The 18741-nt window shown below is 37.8% G+C and overlaps 4 protein-coding genes and 1 long non-coding RNA gene across 5 annotated transcripts; 4 read left to right on the top strand and 1 right to left on the bottom strand.

Moving 5' to 3' along the window:
• The first annotated feature begins 848 nt into the window (after positions 1 to 848).
• Positions 849 to 1361, top strand: LOC148920657 (uncharacterized). The gene is made up of 2 exons (XR_016123285.1): positions 849 to 983; positions 1063 to 1361. It is a non-coding gene; the product is annotated as an uncharacterized LOC148920657 (long non-coding RNA).
• Positions 1362 to 4675: 3314 nt separating this feature from the next.
• LOC103329195 (uncharacterized) lies at positions 4676 to 9300 on the top strand. The gene is made up of 4 exons (XM_008231629.2): positions 4676 to 5084; positions 6785 to 7041; positions 7396 to 7847; positions 8554 to 9300. Exons 1-4 carry the CDS (start codon positions 4969 to 4971, stop codon positions 8824 to 8826), a joined length of 1098 nt encoding a protein of 365 aa, XP_008229851.2. The 5' UTR covers positions 4676 to 4968; the 3' UTR covers positions 8827 to 9300.
• Positions 9301 to 10989: 1689 nt separating this feature from the next.
• On the top strand, positions 10990 to 12140 carry CLV3 (CLAVATA3). The gene is made up of 3 exons (XM_089043862.1): positions 10990 to 11516; positions 11619 to 11686; positions 11801 to 12140. Exons 1-3 carry the CDS (start codon positions 11432 to 11434, stop codon positions 11993 to 11995), a joined length of 348 nt encoding a protein of 115 aa, XP_088899988.1. The 5' UTR covers positions 10990 to 11431; the 3' UTR covers positions 11996 to 12140.
• A 1489-nt stretch (positions 12141 to 13629) lies between these two features.
• LOC103329452 (pentatricopeptide repeat-containing protein At1g05750, chloroplastic-like) lies at positions 13630 to 18741 on the bottom strand. Its single transcript, XM_008231929.3, is given in 5 exon segments — positions 13630 to 16101; positions 16697 to 16819; positions 16908 to 17044; positions 17130 to 18460; positions 18463 to 18741. Coding segments are annotated over 2 exon segments (1566 nt in total). The 5' UTR covers positions 18716 to 18741; the 3' UTR covers positions 13630 to 16101; positions 16697 to 16819; positions 16908 to 17044; positions 17130 to 17147.
• Positions 13829 to 15424, top strand: LOC103329441 (pentatricopeptide repeat-containing protein CRR2, chloroplastic-like). Its single transcript, XM_008231919.3, has one exon. The coding sequence runs from the start codon at positions 13829 to 13831 to the stop codon at positions 14816 to 14818; it is 990 nt and encodes a 329-aa protein (XP_008230141.1). The 3' UTR covers positions 14819 to 15424.

An 18741-nucleotide genomic window follows, 5' to 3' on the forward strand; every position in this document is an offset into this window, starting at 1 on the left:
ACCCCATTTGAAATCAAACCCCACCCCATCTGATATCAAGCCCCACCCCATCGAAAATTCCCTCATCTTGCAAACACACCCCATCGCACACCCCATCAGATTTACAACAAGCTCCATCGCACACCCCATCCCCTTTGAAACAGAGTCATCGCACAACCCATCTCTCAAACTCCATCTCTCAAACAGAGCCATCACACCCCACAACCAACCCTAAACGCCACACCCAGTCGCAAACCACCATATCCTCAGCCATCTCAAGCATCCATCACTAATTTGTCAAGTTTTCACAAATTCTTCGAAGAGCCAAGGTTTGATTTCAATTTTGATTTCTATATTTACGTTTCTAAGTGTTTATTAATCCTACGTTTGATTTCACTTTTGAAAAGCCAAAGTCTAATTTTAATTTTTGATTTCAACGTGGTGGGTGTATGGTTCAAACCCAGTTTTACGAAGCTGGATTTTAGATTCGATGGATTACCACTGAAATGGTTACATTGCTTTAGTGGTAGTCCACCGAATTTGAACCTGATCTGTACATTTTACTTTCGGTGGGTTACCACCAAAATCGTTACCTTTTGTTTCGGTGGTAATCCACGAATTTGTTTCTAATTTTCAAGAGATTCCCACCGAATGTATTTTAGTTTTGTGGTACTCCACGAATATGTATTTTTTCCAATGATAGTCCACTTGAATTTGTTTCCGTTTTTCAATTATCATCTACCAAATACGTTACTGAGTTTGTACTTAATATTGTTTGTTTTTAGATATGAAGAGGACTCGCAGAGGTACTCTGAGCTTCATCATCTCGTGAATAGACAGACATCCCACGGCCTCAGCGAGGAGATAGAAGCGGCTCCCTAAGATCACTTTAAGGATATTGTACACAGTGGGTACGTGGAGTGGTACCTCAGCGGGATATCCGTTTGTCCAGAATCCTAATTATGAAGCTGCATTTTGCCTCAATGAAAAGCAGATATTATCAGGTAAATTTTTTAATTTTGTATGACTTCCACTTTTTCAATTTTGATTTTTACTAAGGCATTGAATTCAAATTTGTTATAGGAGCGTGACGAGCGTATGTTGTCCTTTACTAGGCCGCTCGTGGCATTAGGGGAAATAGTTGCATTGCATACACGACCTTCTCAAATTTATCACGCAGTTGAGACCTTACAATAGATTTTAGAGGGTACAAATATATGGTCTATCATGACATATCAACGTCGTCATGGTTAACTGACTTGCTAGCATGTGTTTATTAGAACTCATGGAACTTTTGTTGTTTTGATTAGTTATTGCATGCTTGTATTAGAACGCATGGAACTTTTGTTGTTTTGATTAATTATGAAGTTTGTATTAGAACTCATGGCATGTTTTCTTTTCCGGTGGGACCAAGGTGACTTAAGACGAGTCCTGATATTAAAAAAAGTAACCACAACCCTATCCTTAAAAGGATTTAACCAATTGTCTTGTATGCATTCAAGAGCTTTTTAAAATTCACTGAACTTAGACTCAATATGTGGCAAACAACGCCAATATTCCTCCTCCGCTTTTGAACCAACCAAAGTATTCCAATCCTCATTAAATTGCTTTCATTGTTTGAGGGTCCCAAATAACTTCTTGCAGTTTGAAACACTCCTTTGTTAATATGTCATCTACATAATAAATGTCGTGCTTTCGGAAATATAAACGTAATAGAATTCATGAGTGTTAACTCTGGATCGGTGACAATAACACCAGGAAGACAATTATCATCCAACAAACTCCTCAATGCAGTCAATGCCCATGTGTAATTGTCTTCCTTCTCGGCATTCATATACACATACGCAACAGAGAATGTCATATTAGTAGATGTCACCCCCACAATTTGCAATAGTGGGAAACAATACCTATTAGTCTTATAGGTGCAATCCATGATAAGTACATGTGGAAATGCACGCAAAATATCAATATTAATGGGGTGTGTCCAAAACAAGTCAGTTACAATATCACCAGATGTCCTATGCTACTCAATATAATTGTGTTTGGATAACTTAGTATGCAATTGTTGCATTTGGGTTCTCCCAGCAAATTCTTTGGTTCTATTTCGGATCCTAGCGTTGTATATTGTCTTCATAATTGAAACATTCATTGCATCTCTATCTTTAAAGGTGACCAAAATATCTCTGAGTTTCACCTAAACTCTTAGATGTGTCCATCAACAAGGCATTCTCCTCTTTAGAAAGTCGCCCCACAAATGAATGACCTTGAAGATACTCTAAAATAGGATGGTTGTGTACTCCACAAACCACCACAAACTTCCAATCATCCTCATCACCAATATTGACACATTTTAACAAGAATGGGCATCCACATTTCTTGGTACCAGTGTCCTTAGCACATTTTTTCATATCACTATTTGCATCCGACCTTATATCAGTTGTCTCACTAGATTTGCAAGACTTATAGTAACCATTCCTCTCACAAGCAAGTATTACACGAGGTCTCCTCTTGCCCTCACCTCCATAATCAGACCTTTTAATTACAATGACAATATTATTCATTTTTCCTTGTGCACGAGCTCATCTAAGTAATGCATCTCTACCATTGAATATTTACACACAAAACTCATATTATTTAAAGATAAAATTTGAAACATTAATGCCACGTTAATGATACTAAAAGGATTTCAGAGAAATAATAACCAAATAAGTTGTGAATTAATCACTATAGTCCATTACACATTCTGTTCCCACATTGTTGCCTTCAGTAGCGGCGTCACCTTGTTTTTGTTCCTTCAATAAGTTACTGAAAAAATAAATAAATTTCGGTTGGATGCCACTGAAACGTAGGTAAAAGTTCAATAGTAAACCACTGAACTACGTTCCATGTTACGATGGATCTCCACCGAATATTAAGTTCATGATCGGTCAAACCCAATCGAAAAAGGTGCAATGTTTTGGTGGCATCCCACCAAATTTACCTATCGCTTAATGTGCTAAACGCAACCAACGACCATTATGAAATACTAAACTTGCAAAACACCAAAAAATAAACTTGTACCTCATTCAAAGCCTCTCCAACTTCAATCTCACCCTTCATGAATAAATACAAGATATTTTTTCACCAATATAAACGTATAAATCTAGGGTTTAGGGTTCAGGAACATGATAGTTTGAGAAAAAAGTCAAACTAGGGTTGCAGGAACATATGTGGGGTGTAGTGAGCAATTTAAATTTAAATTTTAAATTTTAATTTTTTTGTCCTTAACGGTAATTATATATAAGGGTAAAATAGGTTATTCATGTTTAAAATTAGTATGGGGTTTAAAGAGCAAATAATGGGGTGCCAATAAAATCTCTTTTTAAAAAAATCATAATATTAAGGACTATTAATGTTATAAAAAAAAAAAAAACTTAAGGACCATTTGTGACAATTTCGTTTGAGGGACCATTTGTGATAAAAAGCCTTTATTTTTTGGGAGTTTTTATCCAAAAAGCCAAAATTTAACCCCCAAATTCATAAATATCAGTTTTTAAAATACTTTCAAATATAGCTAAAAACTCACTTAAATTGACCCAAATGCCCTCTAAATTATAACTCAATTACACCTAAAAGCTAAAGCCCAAAATAGCAAGAGCACAAAAACAAGATTGGCTTCGTCAACTTAATCATGCCTATGAATCCTATTATAAAAATGACAATGTAATTACCAAAAAGAAGAAGAAAAGTAACAGCCAATGTTTTCATAAATCCAAGCAATAAAAATCATCTCTGCGACTATGGCTTGATTCATGGGTTTTGGAGTTTTTTACAATAAAAAAATTTAAAGTCAGTTTCTTGACATAATAATTTTTAATTGAGAAAAAAAGTTGAACTTTCTTGCAAAATTTGTATCATAAATACTGCTAGTCTGCATATGATATGGGGGTTAAACTTTCTTGCAAACCATCATATGTGCTGCTGCCTTCCCTCAGCACAAGAGGTCTAGAAAAATTGTAAGGCCTCGCTGTTCATAGATTATCTTCCCACAACACAATTGCATATATTAACTTTGCTTTCCATTAAGAGCAGTTCTAGAAACAAGGTGAGGGCGCTAGGGGATTTAGGCCCAAAAGCTGTTTCAGCAAGAAGGGCTAACCCTAGCAGGAGATGGGGCTAAACCAGGCTAGCCCTCGTGCAAGATTTGCCTTAGTTCTAGCTGAGTTTGACGCTTTGACGTCAAGAAACAAATTTTTTAAAAAAATACAAAAAATTCATATTTTTTAAAAATAAATACTTAATTGTAGTTTTCACTTCCCACACCAAAACTCAATACAAATTTCTCTCCTCATATCTCATGTGAATAGTTGTTGTCATAGCAATTGGTGGAAACATCACAATCTTTTGTGAGGGCAACTATTCAAGTGAATAATTCTTTGTCCTAGTCCCCTTTCCATGGCAAAGGGCAAATTGCTGGAAGTGCTCTAAGGGTGATTGGCAAGGGGAAGTGTCCTTGTGTTTGAGGGTAGGCTAGGGTGGAGAGTGAGGCTTGCGCTCAGTAACTTATGGCTTGGAAGAGCATGCTTTTTAGTTAGGTTTTAATTTAGAGGGCATTTTGGTCAATTTAAGTGAGTTTTTGGCTATATTTGAAAGGTTTTAAAAAAATTGCCATTTATGAATTTGAAAGTTAAATTTTGGCTATTTTTAATAAAAACTCATTTTTTGGTCGGACAACAGGTACAGGGAGAAAGTTGAAAACTACACGATTCATAACTTAATTGCTGTGCAAGCTGTTCTACAAAGACTTGTTCTTGGCTGGCGCAGGAGAAAGACTTCCAAACTTCCTGCTTTTCTCAACCTGAGGAGGACTAGCTGGCCAATCACAGTTTACAATTTTGTTGAATTCCATTGACCCTTCAATTCATTTCTGCTTATTTAGCTCTGGTGCTTCTGGTGGTCTGTAATTAGGACCAGAACTGATCATATTTGGAGCCTTTGATTGAGAAGAAGATGGAGTTGGCATTGGGAAGAGAGAGAAAAAAAGTGGTGGTCATAGGAGGGGGTGTTGCTGGCTCTCTTCTTGCCAAATCACTCCAATTCCTTGCTGATTTCACTCTCATTGATGAGTATGCATCTCTCTCCCTCTCTCTCACACTCATAGCTGAATGCCCTTTTGTTGAATAATTGAAGTTGATATTTTTTTCAGTTTGTTTAGCAGATGTTGCAATCTGAGGCTTAAGTTGTTCTTTCTTCTTTTGTTTGCATATTTGACCATTTAAACTACAGAAACCAAAATCCTCTTTATGGGTTTATACTTTTTTTCGTCTATTTCGATTTAATTCGAAGATCTGGTATATCATAGATTGCTGATGAAATCTAATTACAGCCTCTGCATCTGGTAGGTTGGGAAAGAACAACTTTTGGGTTCCCTGATATAGAAGTTATTCTAGTCTCATAGTGATCATGTTATTTAGTTTAAGCAAAAGGTTCGAAACATGGAATATATCCTCAACCCATGTAATGCATATATCGTTTCTTTGGTCCTTGGATCTCCTGAGTTACTGGACTAGGAGAATTGAAATTAATTGCTTTAGTATATTTGACTTGTGGACAGCAATACTATTTGTATTTGTGCTTGTGTGCTTGTAAGTAAAAGTGATTTGTAGCTGTGTGAGAATTGAAACCTAACAATATAGACTCAGCCACATTGCAGTCAATCTGGTTTTCAATTTTTGAAGGAGTGCAAAGTGTGGAGTACCTTGCACAGATCCTTCTGTGTGCATTGTTTTTTAATAACCATTTCCAGTAGAACCCAAAAGAACACAATTGAAGATATTGAATTTGGTTAGGGTATTAAAAGTTGATTGTAGGCTCTGCATTTGGTTGTGGTCAATGAGGTTAATCTATACTTGTCTATCTTCCCTGGTACATATGAAGGAATTGAGAGGGAATGTAATAAAGTTCAATAATTTAGGGTGAGGGTAGGGTGTAACTCTAAGCAATCTCTATGATGTTCTGAATGTGTGTGTGTGTGTGTGTGTGTGTGTGCACCGGGCATGCGCATGTGTCCGGCACGTGCTTGTACGGAAGGTTAAGTTCACTGGATAATGCACATGCTAGTTTCTAAATTTATTTCTATTGACTGGGAATCAGCTCACTTCTATTCAGAACTCTTTCGCTTTGGTAGTTTTGACGTTCTGATTTAGTTACCATTTGTAAGAATCAATTAGAAAGCTGTTCACTTAAGTGTATGCATCATCCACTCAATCCAGTTAAGCCCTTGTCTTGAATGATCTAGACATGAATGATTTCTGAATTAATTTCTTTAAGTTAACCCATGCTCATAGGATATACGTTAAAGTTAAAGCTGGCCGGCCATTAACCTAGAACCATCCCTTCTCCCTTCTCCAAGCTCGATAGTGAGCGCATAAAAGAAGTTTCTCACTTGTGACATTTAAATGATATGTACTTTTTTGGACATAGGAATTGCTAGAAACATGAACATGATATCAGGAAATTGACTTTGCTGGGCATATAACTCATCCTAGCTGGCTAGGTGTGTTGCAGCTAAAAAAAGTTAGAAATCATGCGTGCACAAAAACCATAGAAACATAGTGGAATTCCACTTTTCTAACCAAAAACCATTCTCTCTCTCTCTATCTCTCTCTGTTTTATCCCTGTAAGTTCATTCTTGACCACAAGAGAAGCATTGTTAGTAATTCTGAACTGCTGATGGTTGTAGTTGTCAAAAATGACATATTGTAGAACTTTACTTCTCTAGAATTTTTTCATCTATGCTTCTACGTGAAAAAAAATTTGAAATCAGGAAGGAATATTTTGAGATTCCGTGGGCAAGCTTGAGAGCCATGGTGGAGCCATCATTTGCAGAGAGATCTGTGATCAACCATAGAGAATACCTCACCAATGGCCAAATTATTGCATCCAGAGCAATCAATGTCTCAGATACTGAAGTGCTGACTGCCACGGGACGTCTCATTCCCTATGACTATCTTGTCATTGCCACTGGTCATGCAGATCGTGTTCCCAAAACTAAGACTGAGAGACTTAGTGAATTCCAAGAAGGTAAAGGAACTAAAGTGTAATCCAAACATTTCTTTCCCTTTTGTGAACTGCCAAACAGAGTGCTGAGAAGACAGATTGCATATATTTCAAAGGAGGGTGGCAATAGCTCAGATGGCCTAGCATTCCAATTAATATTTGACACAGAACTTTCAGCCATAAAATTCATGTACCAGCATTAAAAGATGAATTTTCTAATTAAAAGAATCACAATTCACAGTTAATTGAATCTAGAATATTTTCTTTTATTAACTGATTTCTTAAGAACTTGTAATAATAACATTTAATGTTTTGTATATCCTTATCCTGTTCTTTTGTTAATTGTGCTTGACTTAACATTAATCTCTCCATTCGCAGAGAATCAAAAGATACGATCAGCTAATTCAATTCTAATTGTTGGAGGAGGCCCAACTGGTGTAGAACTTGCTGGAGAAATTGCTGTTGATTACCCAGATAAGAAAGTAACTCTGGTGCACACTGGATCAAGGTTGCTGGAATTCATTGGACCAAAAGCTGCAAGCAAGACTCTGAATTGGTTGAAATCAAGGAGAGTTGAGGTGATATTGGAGCAATCAGTCAGTTTAAATAATATCTCAGATGGAAGCAAAACTTATCAAACTTCAGAGGGGGGAACGTTTGAAGCAGATTGTCATTTTCTGTGCACAGGGAAACGTCTGGGTTCAGCATGGCTCAAAGAAACAGTGTTAGAGAATAGCATGGATGTTAATGGGAGGTTGAAGGTTGATGAGAATCTGAGAGTCAAAGGTCGAAAGAACATCTTTGCAATTGGAGACATCACTAATATTCCTGTGAGTGCTAGCTGCAACCTTGTTATATGAGATTCTTTAGTTGCTAGGATAGTTTGTTTGATAAATCTAGCATAAAAGTAACAAATCATTTTTAATTAAGGGAAGTTGGGAAGTCGGGCTTTTACTTTTGAAACACTAGAGTATACTTTATGCTATGAGTCATTATTATCTCATTCTAACCTGAGTTTAGATTTATTAACATAGTGATGATAACTTGTCTTTTCTTGATTAAAATAGTTTATATAATCAAGTTCATAAAGTGCATATTAAGATTTGTGTTTTGAAATAACCTGTGGATCACGAGTTCCAAAAAGCGGTCTCTACCTCATGCTGTTCTGATTGTTTTAGGTGAACATCATGTGTTGCTAGCTTCATGCCATTCCCTTCAAGTAGTCTATTTTCCATATTCAATCTGCATAATTTGAGCAGCAAGTGCCCCTTCAAGGGGCGAAAAAGGAAGAAAAGGAAGAGCTAGATAATATTCAATCTCTGTGATCAATCTGCTCAATGATGCCTTATGCTTATAGTTAGATCACTTGTATTCTCATATTTCTCTTGCACCCATAAAAAGGGGGGAAAAGAAAAAGGAAAAAGAAATAGCATGTTTGATTATATGGATTTTAATTTGAGAAGTATTATATTGGTCTGTGGAATGGCTATGCTTCGGAAGCAAATCTAATGCATTTGCTGTGTGCAAACATCACAGGAAATCAAACAAGGGTATTTGGCACAAAAACAGGCTTTGGTGGCTGCAAAGAACTTAAAGCTATTGCTAGCAGGTGGAAAAGAAAGTAAACTGGCTACTTATGAACCTCACTCAGTAATGGCACTTGTTTCACTTGGGAGGAAACATGGGGTTGCACAGTTCCCATTGACAACCATTAGTGGACGCATTCCAGGACTGATCAAATCTAAAGATCTTTTTGTGGGAAAGACAAGGAAGCAGCTGGGCCTAGAACCTCATCCCGTACATGATTAATTTGGTGTGTATATGGATTCTTCTTTTACAGCATACATATATGCATATGTGTATTGCATGTGTTACTTGCGCGCCTCCGTGCATGCGTGTGGAAGGGCAGCTCGTTGACTTCACCATACAATCAACACAGTTGGCGGCATCCATAACATCGTATGCAAATGTATCTGTATATACAGATGGATCTTGGTAAGGATAAATCAATGAGCTAAACAAATAGTAAATTTTGAACCGTCTTATCCGGGATTACAGCACTTGTATGTGACTGTCAAAATCTTGGCTGTACAAAGGGATCTATCGGTTCAGAACTAGCTACTCATTTTAGTTCTTTGTTTTTAACTACTTGCCGAAGTCTAAATATGCATGTATTATTTGTTTGTGAATTTTGTGTTTATATTTATATTCTTTGGTTTTGGTTTGGTACATGTATATTTGTACGACGTGTGTTCCTTTATTCAATTTTGATTGTTTGTTTCACTTGAGAGACTGTCTTTCTTCTTTTCTTCAATAACAATTAAATCTTTAATATTTCATATTTGGTCTGATATGAACGAGTCATTTTGTCATTTGTTATGCCATTTGAGCGAGGGAAAATTTGAATACAGGACCAACTCATTAAAGTAGCTTTTGTTATTGAAAAACCATCCACAATGTCCTTGGATCCTTTCCAATTGATCAAGTGTAGAGTACGATCTGCATTGGTAGTAGCAATATTTTGTAATACTTCATCAATTGAAGAGCCCTAGGACAAATGTTGTTAATCAATGCAAACCAAACAGTGATTTTGTGGCCACTTTTGAAAGGATTTCAAGGATGATATCGATTGGGAGGTCTATCAACTGCTTTGTGCTCTTGCTGCACTGCCCCAACTTCATTGAGGCATTTGATCAAACATTTGTAAGGCTACATACATTCATATGTAATCTAACAACTTACATACATTCTCAAATTTCTTCATATTGTTTGAACAAAATTATTTTATAGTCTAGAATGTCAACTAAAATTCCCGGAGCAATGCGGCCAGATAAAAAAGATTGACGCATACCAAAATAAACCAATAATACAATTCAAGGGTATACCTATTACAAGTATAGTTTTTGTTTTTGTTTCTTCTAGGGTCAAAATTACAAGTATAGTTAGTTATTCGACTCAATCCCTCGAGGGGGTATACAATAAACATTGGGTGTCTGGGGTTTCGAACCTTTACCTATATGGATGAAGATGAAATAACTCAATGAACTAGACTATACCACATTGGCCTAAATCAATAAACTTTAATCATGCATATATATATATATATATATATATATTAAGCTAGATGAAGAAACTTCATTCTCAAAGTATCTTTTACCACCTAGTTCACTTGCAGGCCAGCTGGACTCAGATACTGGGTTGTACTACTTGACCACTTTATTCTCTCCCGCGGTCCCTCGCAGCTAATTTCCCTTTTGTTGTACTTGTCTTTTCAATACTTTTACTATCTCTCTTTTTTCCAGCAAGGAGAAGCATATAAATATTTGCATCTTAAACTAGTTAATTACGTATGCTTAGGATAAGGTTTTGGTATCTAGGTCTAGGAGGCAATGATTTAATGGCAGGCGTAGATTTTTACCTGGAGAGTGATTAAAAATGTATTTTATATTATCTTCATCTCTTGATGGCATGCACGTAATTCTGTCCAATCCCACACCACACCTATAAATATAATGAAAAGTCCAGGCAAGGCGAAACCAGATACAAGATATGGATCCTACCCTAGTGGAGGAGGGAGGGAGAGAGAAGAGAAGGTGATATATTGACAAGATTCATAAAGCCAGCTGCCAAATCTAGTGCCTGATGTCTTTAATCACTCAGTCAATCTCTCTGTCACTCAGTAGCGGTAAATAAAAACAGTGTTTAATTATACTTACTGCACTGCAACCGTATCTTCTGCCTTAATTTCCATGATTCCATCATGCAGAATCGTTGCCCCTCCCAGATAATATCATCGACTGCATAAAAAAATAAATAAATCCACTAACCCATAATTATACACCATCATGAGCAACCATTGCATTTAGCTATAGGCAAGTACCTTAGCTATAGCTATATATTCATACAATATATATATATATATATATGTGCACAGTGAGTACACATCATATGCATAACAGAAAGCATATATTTGATCGTACGGTTGGCATAAATATATCAACCATCTGTGGATGACATCATTTTACTCATTAGGGTTTGGTTCATACATATGATACGTACCATGTCTTCTACTTCCAGGCGGTACATGCAGGGAATTAAGGTCGGCTTGTTGTGGCACATTAATCAATGAGTTGCAGAGTGACGTGGGGGTTTGATGGATACTTGATCAAGACGGCGCTGAGCTGATGGTCTCATGTGTCATAAATTCATAATGGCTAAGCTACTTAATCATCTACTTTTAGAGAAATGGCTGCATGAGCAATTATCATTTGTGAAGATACTCAGATTTCACAGCTCTATAAATTGGGACTGGCCTTCCCCAACATCTTCACACTTACACTTCCTCTCTTCTCTAGTATCTCCTGCTATTTAAGTTGTTGTAGATTTGTTCTACAAGTGCTAGGATATCCCAAACATGGCATCCAGATCATCCATGGTTTTCTGTTTTGTTTTCCTTGTGGCGTTGTGCTTGGTGCACATAGCGGAAGCTGCAAGCACTGGTCTCTCTCTCTCTCTCTCTCTTAAACAAGGAATTTTCTATTTTCTATTTTATTTCAAGTCAAATGCTTTAGTGATTAAATTAATTTTTCTGTGGCTACCAGATTGCAGACGCATTGGCTACGGTTGCTTTGGTGCTGAGGCAGCTGTTTTTCTGAGACAAAACAGAAAGGTCGATCCATAATATTACTTACATATTCAATATATATATACATTTATCTCTCATTTATTCGGGGCACAGAGATTTGTTACTCATTGTGCTTCTTTTGCATGCACATATGCACAGGTGCTCGCTGAGAAGGAGGAAGTTGTTGTTGCTAAGGGTGTGAAGCTGCATGAACAAGCAGCTCCAAGTGCTGGCAATTTTGCTGATAATGGAAAGCATAACTTGGTTGGGTGGGAGTTAAGGAAGGTTCCTTCTGGTCCTGATCCACTGCACCACAATGGAAATAGCCCCAAAAAGCCTAGAAATGATCCATAAAAAAATGTCAGCCGTTAGATCAAGCAAAGCTAATCCGTTCTAGAACTACCAATGGATGCCTTTTATATTTGATGCTTGTTTGGTCCGAGGAGAAGAAAACCCAACAAGTTTTCCTCCTGGACTTTTTCCAACTACTTTATGTGTAAAATATGTGTGTCTTAATATATGGAACATATCTTTTGTTTAGTATCTTTTGTTCAGTTTCTGTCAAGATATTAAAACCAGGTTTCTGTTTTTGTACAAACTAAATCTAGTTACTGTAAAAGAAATCTGAGGTTTTTTACCCAAAATAATAATAATTTCGTGAGATCATAGGTACAAGGGATGTCACAGATTTTGGCCCTTTTGGGCTGACCCCAGAGTTAAAAATAAATAAAAAGTTAAACCCCTGCAGACTGCAGACTGCAGTAACTGTCAATATGTCAAACTTGACCATTTGTGCACACAGCCCATTCCTGGCATGGCATCAGCCTGGATTGCAATAGAATCAATGGATGGATGGTGACAATCTGATGGACATTAATTTATTGTGCATCACACACTTTAATTAATTAATCTAAAACTAAATCCATATCTTGATGATGCGGGATCTGTCACACCACTGATGACGTCTATAATCATTGAACAATAGAAAAGCATACAAATTGAGAATGAAATCATTTCTAATGTAAAATAATAAAGAATAAGATGATATTTTCTCATTTCTGGTATTGCTATATCCTACACCCTTTCTTCAAGGCCAATACCCGTTCTTTTCATTTTTGGTCAAGTATTATGTTTCTTTCTAACGGCGAAAGAGGTCCCAATTTGAATTGAACTTCATAGTTTATCAAAATAAGAAGAGAAAATATATATGTATTTAAAAAAGGAAAAAAATAAAGAGAACCAATCTTGTCGATCACAAGTTTGAATCTATTGTCTTTATTATCTTTATGTGTAGAGTAAGTGTACTGTGAAGATCACAGTAAGAGTACTTTGTGAAAAGCTGGTAAGTAGTTGAAAAGGAAATGTCACATGCTTATCTGAAAATTTAATTCTTCCAAAAACAGCTCGAACAAAAACTATAAATATAAACAACTTAGCTTTTTAACACAAAAACATCACCTACATGGTAGTTAAGACGTTGGAGGAGTGGAATTGTAGGAATTCGAAACCCCTTTGCGTGTGTGCTGTGGTTTTTCCTTTCGGCAAGATAGATATGGTATCTTGTGCTAGCTTTTTTTCATGGTGTGTCCATTGTCGCATGCGCTTGATTAGTTAATTGTATAAACATTATGTAAATGGTTGGGTTGGGAACTTTGTTTATGTTGAATGACCCCAAATTTTGTTTTGTTTGTTTGAAGGGCCAAAGCCGTTATTGAAACTTATATTGATCGACTATGGGTTCAATGCCTAATCTTCCTCAACTTTGGCCAAAAAATAAAAAATTATTCCTCAACAGCTCGCATTTACTTTTCTCATCAACTGAAGGTTTGTTCTTTGAATTAAAAAAGAAATCAAAAATAGTGGGTAACGATTGTGCCAGTGCTTTTTTCGTGGCTGAAGAAAAATTAAAAAAATTCATTAAGCCCAAACTTTAGCAAGGTTAACACCACCTAGATTTTTTATTTATTTAAAAAAAATAGAATTTTGAAAATTTTAAAATAAAAAATAATAAAAGGAAAAAAGGCTACAACTCCTCACCCTCCCCCTTCCACTCTCCCTCCTTCCTCTTCCGCCTCTCTCTCTCTCTCTCTCTCTCTCTCTCTCTCCCATCAACTTTGACCCAACTCTCCTGCAGCACCCCCGACCACAGATAATTGGGTTAAGTTGAAGCCATGGCTGCTGCTGCTGATGATGAGCATGGCCAGCTCTTTCGTTAAATTGCCAGGCATGGCCATGCCTCCTCCTCGCGGCCTCATACCATTCTACGCCAATCTACTCGAAGCCTGCTCTTTGTCTAAGAATATCCAAACCGTCAAACAGCTCCACGCTAAAACCATAAGACTCTGCATTTCCCGCCACGACTTCATTCGAACCAAGCTCGTTTTCTCCTATGCCTCATGTGCCCAACTGAACCAGGCCAACCTCCTCTTCTCCTTCTGCAATCGCCAATCGACCTTCCTCTTCAACACCCTCATTCGAGCCCATTCGTCCCAAGGTTTGTTCTCTCAATCTCTGTCCATTTTTATCCGCATGCTTGCTGCCATTAAAGCCTTTGACCGCCATACCTTGCCTGTGGTTCTCAAATCTTGTGCTGGGTTATTGGCATTGAGGCTTGGGAAGCAAGTACATGGAGCCATTTTGGTGAATGGGTTTGCCTTAGATTTGGCGAACTTGAATGCGTTGATCAGCATGTATGCCAAGTGTGGTGAATTGGTTGGTGCGCGTAAAGTGTTTGACGGAATGCTCATTAGAAATGAGATTTCTTGGTCAGCAATTTTGGCTGGGTATGGAATGCATGGAGTGTTTGGTGAGGTATTTGAATTGTTTGATAGGATGGTGGAAGCAGGAGAGAGGCCGGATGCAGTGACATTCACTACGATTTTGACAGCGTGTAGTCATGGCGGGTTCACAGAGAAGGGGAGGGAGTATTTTGGAATGATGGAGCAGAGGTTTGGGGTGAAGCCCAGGTTGGAGCATTATACATGTATGGTGGATATGTTAGGCAGGGTGGGACGGGTGGAGGAGGCAGAGGAGTTGGTTTTGGGGATGACCGTGGAACCAGATGCGGCATTATGGGGCGCGTTGTTGGGCGCTTGTAGGATTCATGGGAAGGTAGAGGTAGCTGAGAGAGTGGAAGTGATGCTCTATGGAAGGCTACTTGGTGTAGTATCTCTTTGAGGCATTTACAGTGAAGTGCTTGCAAAAGGCCGGCAGTGAGTTCGGTTGCTCATGATGCTAAGTTTGCTTTGAGAACTGAAATTTGCCGGTTAAAAAGCCTGCGCATTCCTCAGGGGGAAAGTTAGTTTCTAGTTACTGGGAGTTGTTAGCCTAGGAATATGCAGGGAACAGATGGAACAGATTGATGGATATGCTCTCTCTACCATTGTTAGGGACTATTACCTTATGCAAAAGCATAGGTTGATGACAATGGACAGAAATGATAGAGACTGTAAACCGCACAAGGACATAAGAATTTTTCCGTTCTCAGACCGAAAGAGAAAAGCCATCAAACATCTGACGTTCCCTGTGATTTGCTAATTGTTCACCAAGAAGATATGGGGATAACATGCTACGATAGCTCATCAAGAAGAGTAAGAAAATTAGAAGTTGACGACTTGGTATACAGCAGCAATTTTAAAAAGCGAGTGTTATAGGTAAAGAAAACATCTTTACTCAACTTAAATTGATCTACAAAGACAGATCTCCACTTTTTGTTTCTTTGTTAGACTTTATTATTTGTACGTGCAATTTTTGTTCTGGTTTAAATTTGTCAGCTTGCATTTATAAGAATTAAGTTGTATGCACAGAGTTTACAATAAATGACTGGGTATATATACCAACAGTGGATATAAGTTTGCAAGTTTATAAAAGCTAGGAAAATTTCATGGTGTGCTAATTTTGGAGCATATGAGTGATGGTTTTATTTCACAGCCCAAATATGAATGATATAGACAAATGTATATATTTTGGAGCTTCACAAGTAGTCATATATCTCAATCAAACTCGTATGATTCCCTCACAAAGTCTCCTGGAACAAACCCACATAATTTGAGCTCAAAAGAGATAAACTCTAGGGTCGAATATATATGCTCTGCGTAGACATGAGATTTATCACCAGCCACGAATTCATGAATGTTACAGTCAATCCCAACTGAACTAAATCCCAGCGTCTTTTAGTACTATCTGTTGCGTATATATTGGCCAAGAGAACATAGTTGGAATCAACACCAGGATCTAACTCATAGAGGTACTTCATTAATCTTTCAGCTACACTGATATTCCCGTTGGTTCTACATGCAGCTAGCAAAAAACACTCAACTTCATTTGGCTTCGTTGGCATGTTTTCGATTACTTTCAAGGCACTTCCAACATCCCTGCATGGCTATACATATCAACTATGCACTCCTAATGCTCGACTCTCAGGGTTATTCTGTGAATTCTCTTCATGTTATCATCAACACCTGTGTTCAATAGCACAGAAGAAAATTCATTCAAATGCTTACATAAAAGGATAGAAATTTTACAAAGCTATTAGGGTGACTACATCAATTAATAAAAATTATTCAATTTGCATATAGGTATATTATCTAGTTTAATTTTTTATGTGCTGGGCTCATGAATATATAACTAATGAGCAAGGATCAAAAACAGCATGCTTGAGGGCTTCTACAGTTTGTTTAAATGATGATGTTGATTATGACTACATGGTAAATACCTGACTTCTGTTTCTGAACAAGTAAATTTCCCACTTAATAATTCCTGGAAAAATTGTCAGAACACAATCGAAGTTTAGGTAGGAAGGTTAAAATTGTTGAACTGTCTAGCTCTGCCCTCATTTTGCAACAATCAAGAAGTCATATTATGAGCAAATTATGCTCTTGTGTGTGCATAGATAATATAGTGAGATGTTTTACATGAGAATGCAATGAATTCATTACAAAGTAACATGTATATAAAGTGAAAACAGATCCATAGGTGATGAAATAACCAAAATAAATAAATAAATATTTGAATCAACTATCATCTATCAACATTGATGTGCCAGACAATTCTTACAGCTCAAGTAACAGCTCCTGATGATACTGATGAAGCGTTTGTGTGTACGAGATTGGCACATATGCACGATTGAAAGGAAAATGCTTAATATCATATCCTATATGGTAGTACCTGCTGGATATCCTATATGGTAGAAAATACATCTATTGAGAAAATAAGCAATTTATTTGAGGATAATGCCAAAAATAGCCAAAAGTTTCTCTTGACTTACCAATTATAGCTTTTCTCATCGACCATCAGCAGAAGTAAGGACTCTGCAAATCCATTAGGCCTTGCAGGAATACTGCCCTTGCTGTCCTGAAGGCTAAGTATAGCTGATCCCTCTGCTTTCTGCTTCCTTCTAAGAACCTGAAATGCAAGTCAATCCATTTTGTAAGAGTCAAGAAGTTAGGCAAGAAAATGAAGGGCAAGTAGTTACAAAAATGAATTGTACCTTCAGATAACCTAAGTATCAGTCAAACTCGTATGATTCCCTCACAATGTTTTCTGGAACATACCCACATAATTTGAGTTCAAAAGAGAGAAGCTCAAGGGTTGAATATATATGCTCCGCGTCAACATGGGATTTATCACCAGCCACAAATTCATGAATGTCACAGTCGATTTCAACTGAACTAAACCCTGGCGTCTTTTGTATTCCAAGGGCTTTCATGGTATTCCTAACTCTACTTGCACCATCCCACCTACCATCCGCTGCATATATATTGGCCAAAAGCACATAGTTGGAATCCACACCTGGATCCAACTCATAGAGGTACTTCATTAATCTTTCAGCTAAATTGATATTCCCATTGGTTCTACATGCAGCTAGCAAAGAACCCACCACAACTTCATTTGGCTTCATTGGCATGTTTTCGATTACATTCAGGGCATCTTCCAACATCCCTGCACGGCTATACAGATCAACTATACACCCATAATGCTCAATTCTTGGGGTTATTCTATGAATTATCTTCATGTTATCAAAGTAATGGAGCCCCTCGTTGACTAAACCGGCATGGCTGCACGCAGTCAGAGCTCCAGTGAAGCTGACCCCGTCTGGCTTGAACCCTTCCTTCTGCATGAGGTTGAAGAACTCGAGAGCTTCCTCTGCATGCCCATTAACTGCAAAGCCCACAATCATCGAGTTCCATGATACCAATGTCCTTTTGGGCATGCTCTCGAAGACTTGACGAGCAAAACCAATACAACCACATCGAGAATACATATCAATCAACGAGTTACTTATCCTAATATTGTCTCTAAAATCTTGCTTCATAATAAACCGATTTATCCACAAGCCTACTCCAAGCGTTCCCAAATCAGCACAAGCAGCAATTACAGCAATTAAGGTTACATAGTCTGGTTCCACACCCGAGAGCTGCATCTCCCGAAACCACTCTAACGCTTGCTCAAACTGACCTTTCTTGACAAAGCCACCAATCAAAACAGTCCAAGAAACCGCATCTTTCTGTGGCATTTGTTCAAACAGCTTGACCGCATCGTCAACCTTGCCATTTTTCATATACCCATCAATCATCGTATTCCAAGACATTGAATTCTTCACATACAGCCCATCAAAAAGCAGCCTAGAAAAATCCACCCCACCGCACTTTGCGTACATATCAATCACCGCCGTGCCCACCATCACATTATTTGTATCCAAGCCGAGTTTCCGGGCATAAGCGTGCAGCGAAGCCCCAAACAACACACCCTTCGATGGAAAATGAGCACAGCCGGAGAAAAGCGTAACGAATGTGATGTGGTTTGGCTCGATGCCGCTCGTCTCATTCGGATGAAATGCGCAACAGCTTCAGCCAATTGACCATTTCGGCAGCGGTGGGATATGGAGGAGGTCCATGAAACAGTGGGGTCTATAGGCTTTTGGGTCTTTTTTTCCAGATAGAAAGAGTGTTTATTGGGATGGGTTGGATTGGGTGAGGTGGTGTGGGATGGGTTTGGAAGTGGGAGAATAAGTGGTGGCTGTTTGGGAAGCTGAAGGAGTTGGACTGGGGTTGCTGTGTACGCGGGAAGACTCATTGTTTAAAATACCGTTACTGGAAATA

This window comes from Prunus mume, linkage group LG1 (genome assembly GCF_029339155.1).
Source record: "Prunus mume cultivar Tortuosa linkage group LG1, ASM2933915v1, whole genome shotgun sequence".
In the NCBI taxonomy this organism is placed as follows: Eukaryota; Viridiplantae; Streptophyta; class Magnoliopsida; order Rosales; family Rosaceae; genus Prunus; species Prunus mume.

Excerpts from the sequence above, each read along its gene's own strand:
- LOC103329441 (XM_008231919.3), top strand. The coding sequence starts at position 13,829 with ATGATGAGCATGGCCAGCTCTTTCGTTAAATTGCCAGGCATGGCCATG.
- CLV3 (XM_089043862.1), top strand. The coding sequence starts at position 11,432 with ATGGCATCCAGATCATCCATGGTTTTCTGTTTTGTTTTCCTTGTGGCG. Across the intron at positions 11,517-11,618 it reads AGCGGAAGCTGCAAGCACTG|ATTGCAGACGCATTGGCTAC; the intron begins GTCTCTCTCTCT and ends TGTGGCTACCAG. Across the intron at positions 11,687-11,800 it reads TTCTGAGACAAAACAGAAAG|GTGCTCGCTGAGAAGGAGGA; the intron begins GTCGATCCATAA and ends ACATATGCACAG.
- LOC103329195 (XM_008231629.2), top strand. The coding sequence starts at position 4,969 with ATGGAGTTGGCATTGGGAAGAGAGAGAAAAAAAGTGGTGGTCATAGGA. Across the intron at positions 5,085-6,784 it reads GATTTCACTCTCATTGATGA|GAAGGAATATTTTGAGATTC; the intron begins GTATGCATCTCT and ends ATTTGAAATCAG. Across the intron at positions 7,042-7,395 it reads ACTTAGTGAATTCCAAGAAG|AGAATCAAAAGATACGATCA; the intron begins GTAAAGGAACTA and ends CTCCATTCGCAG.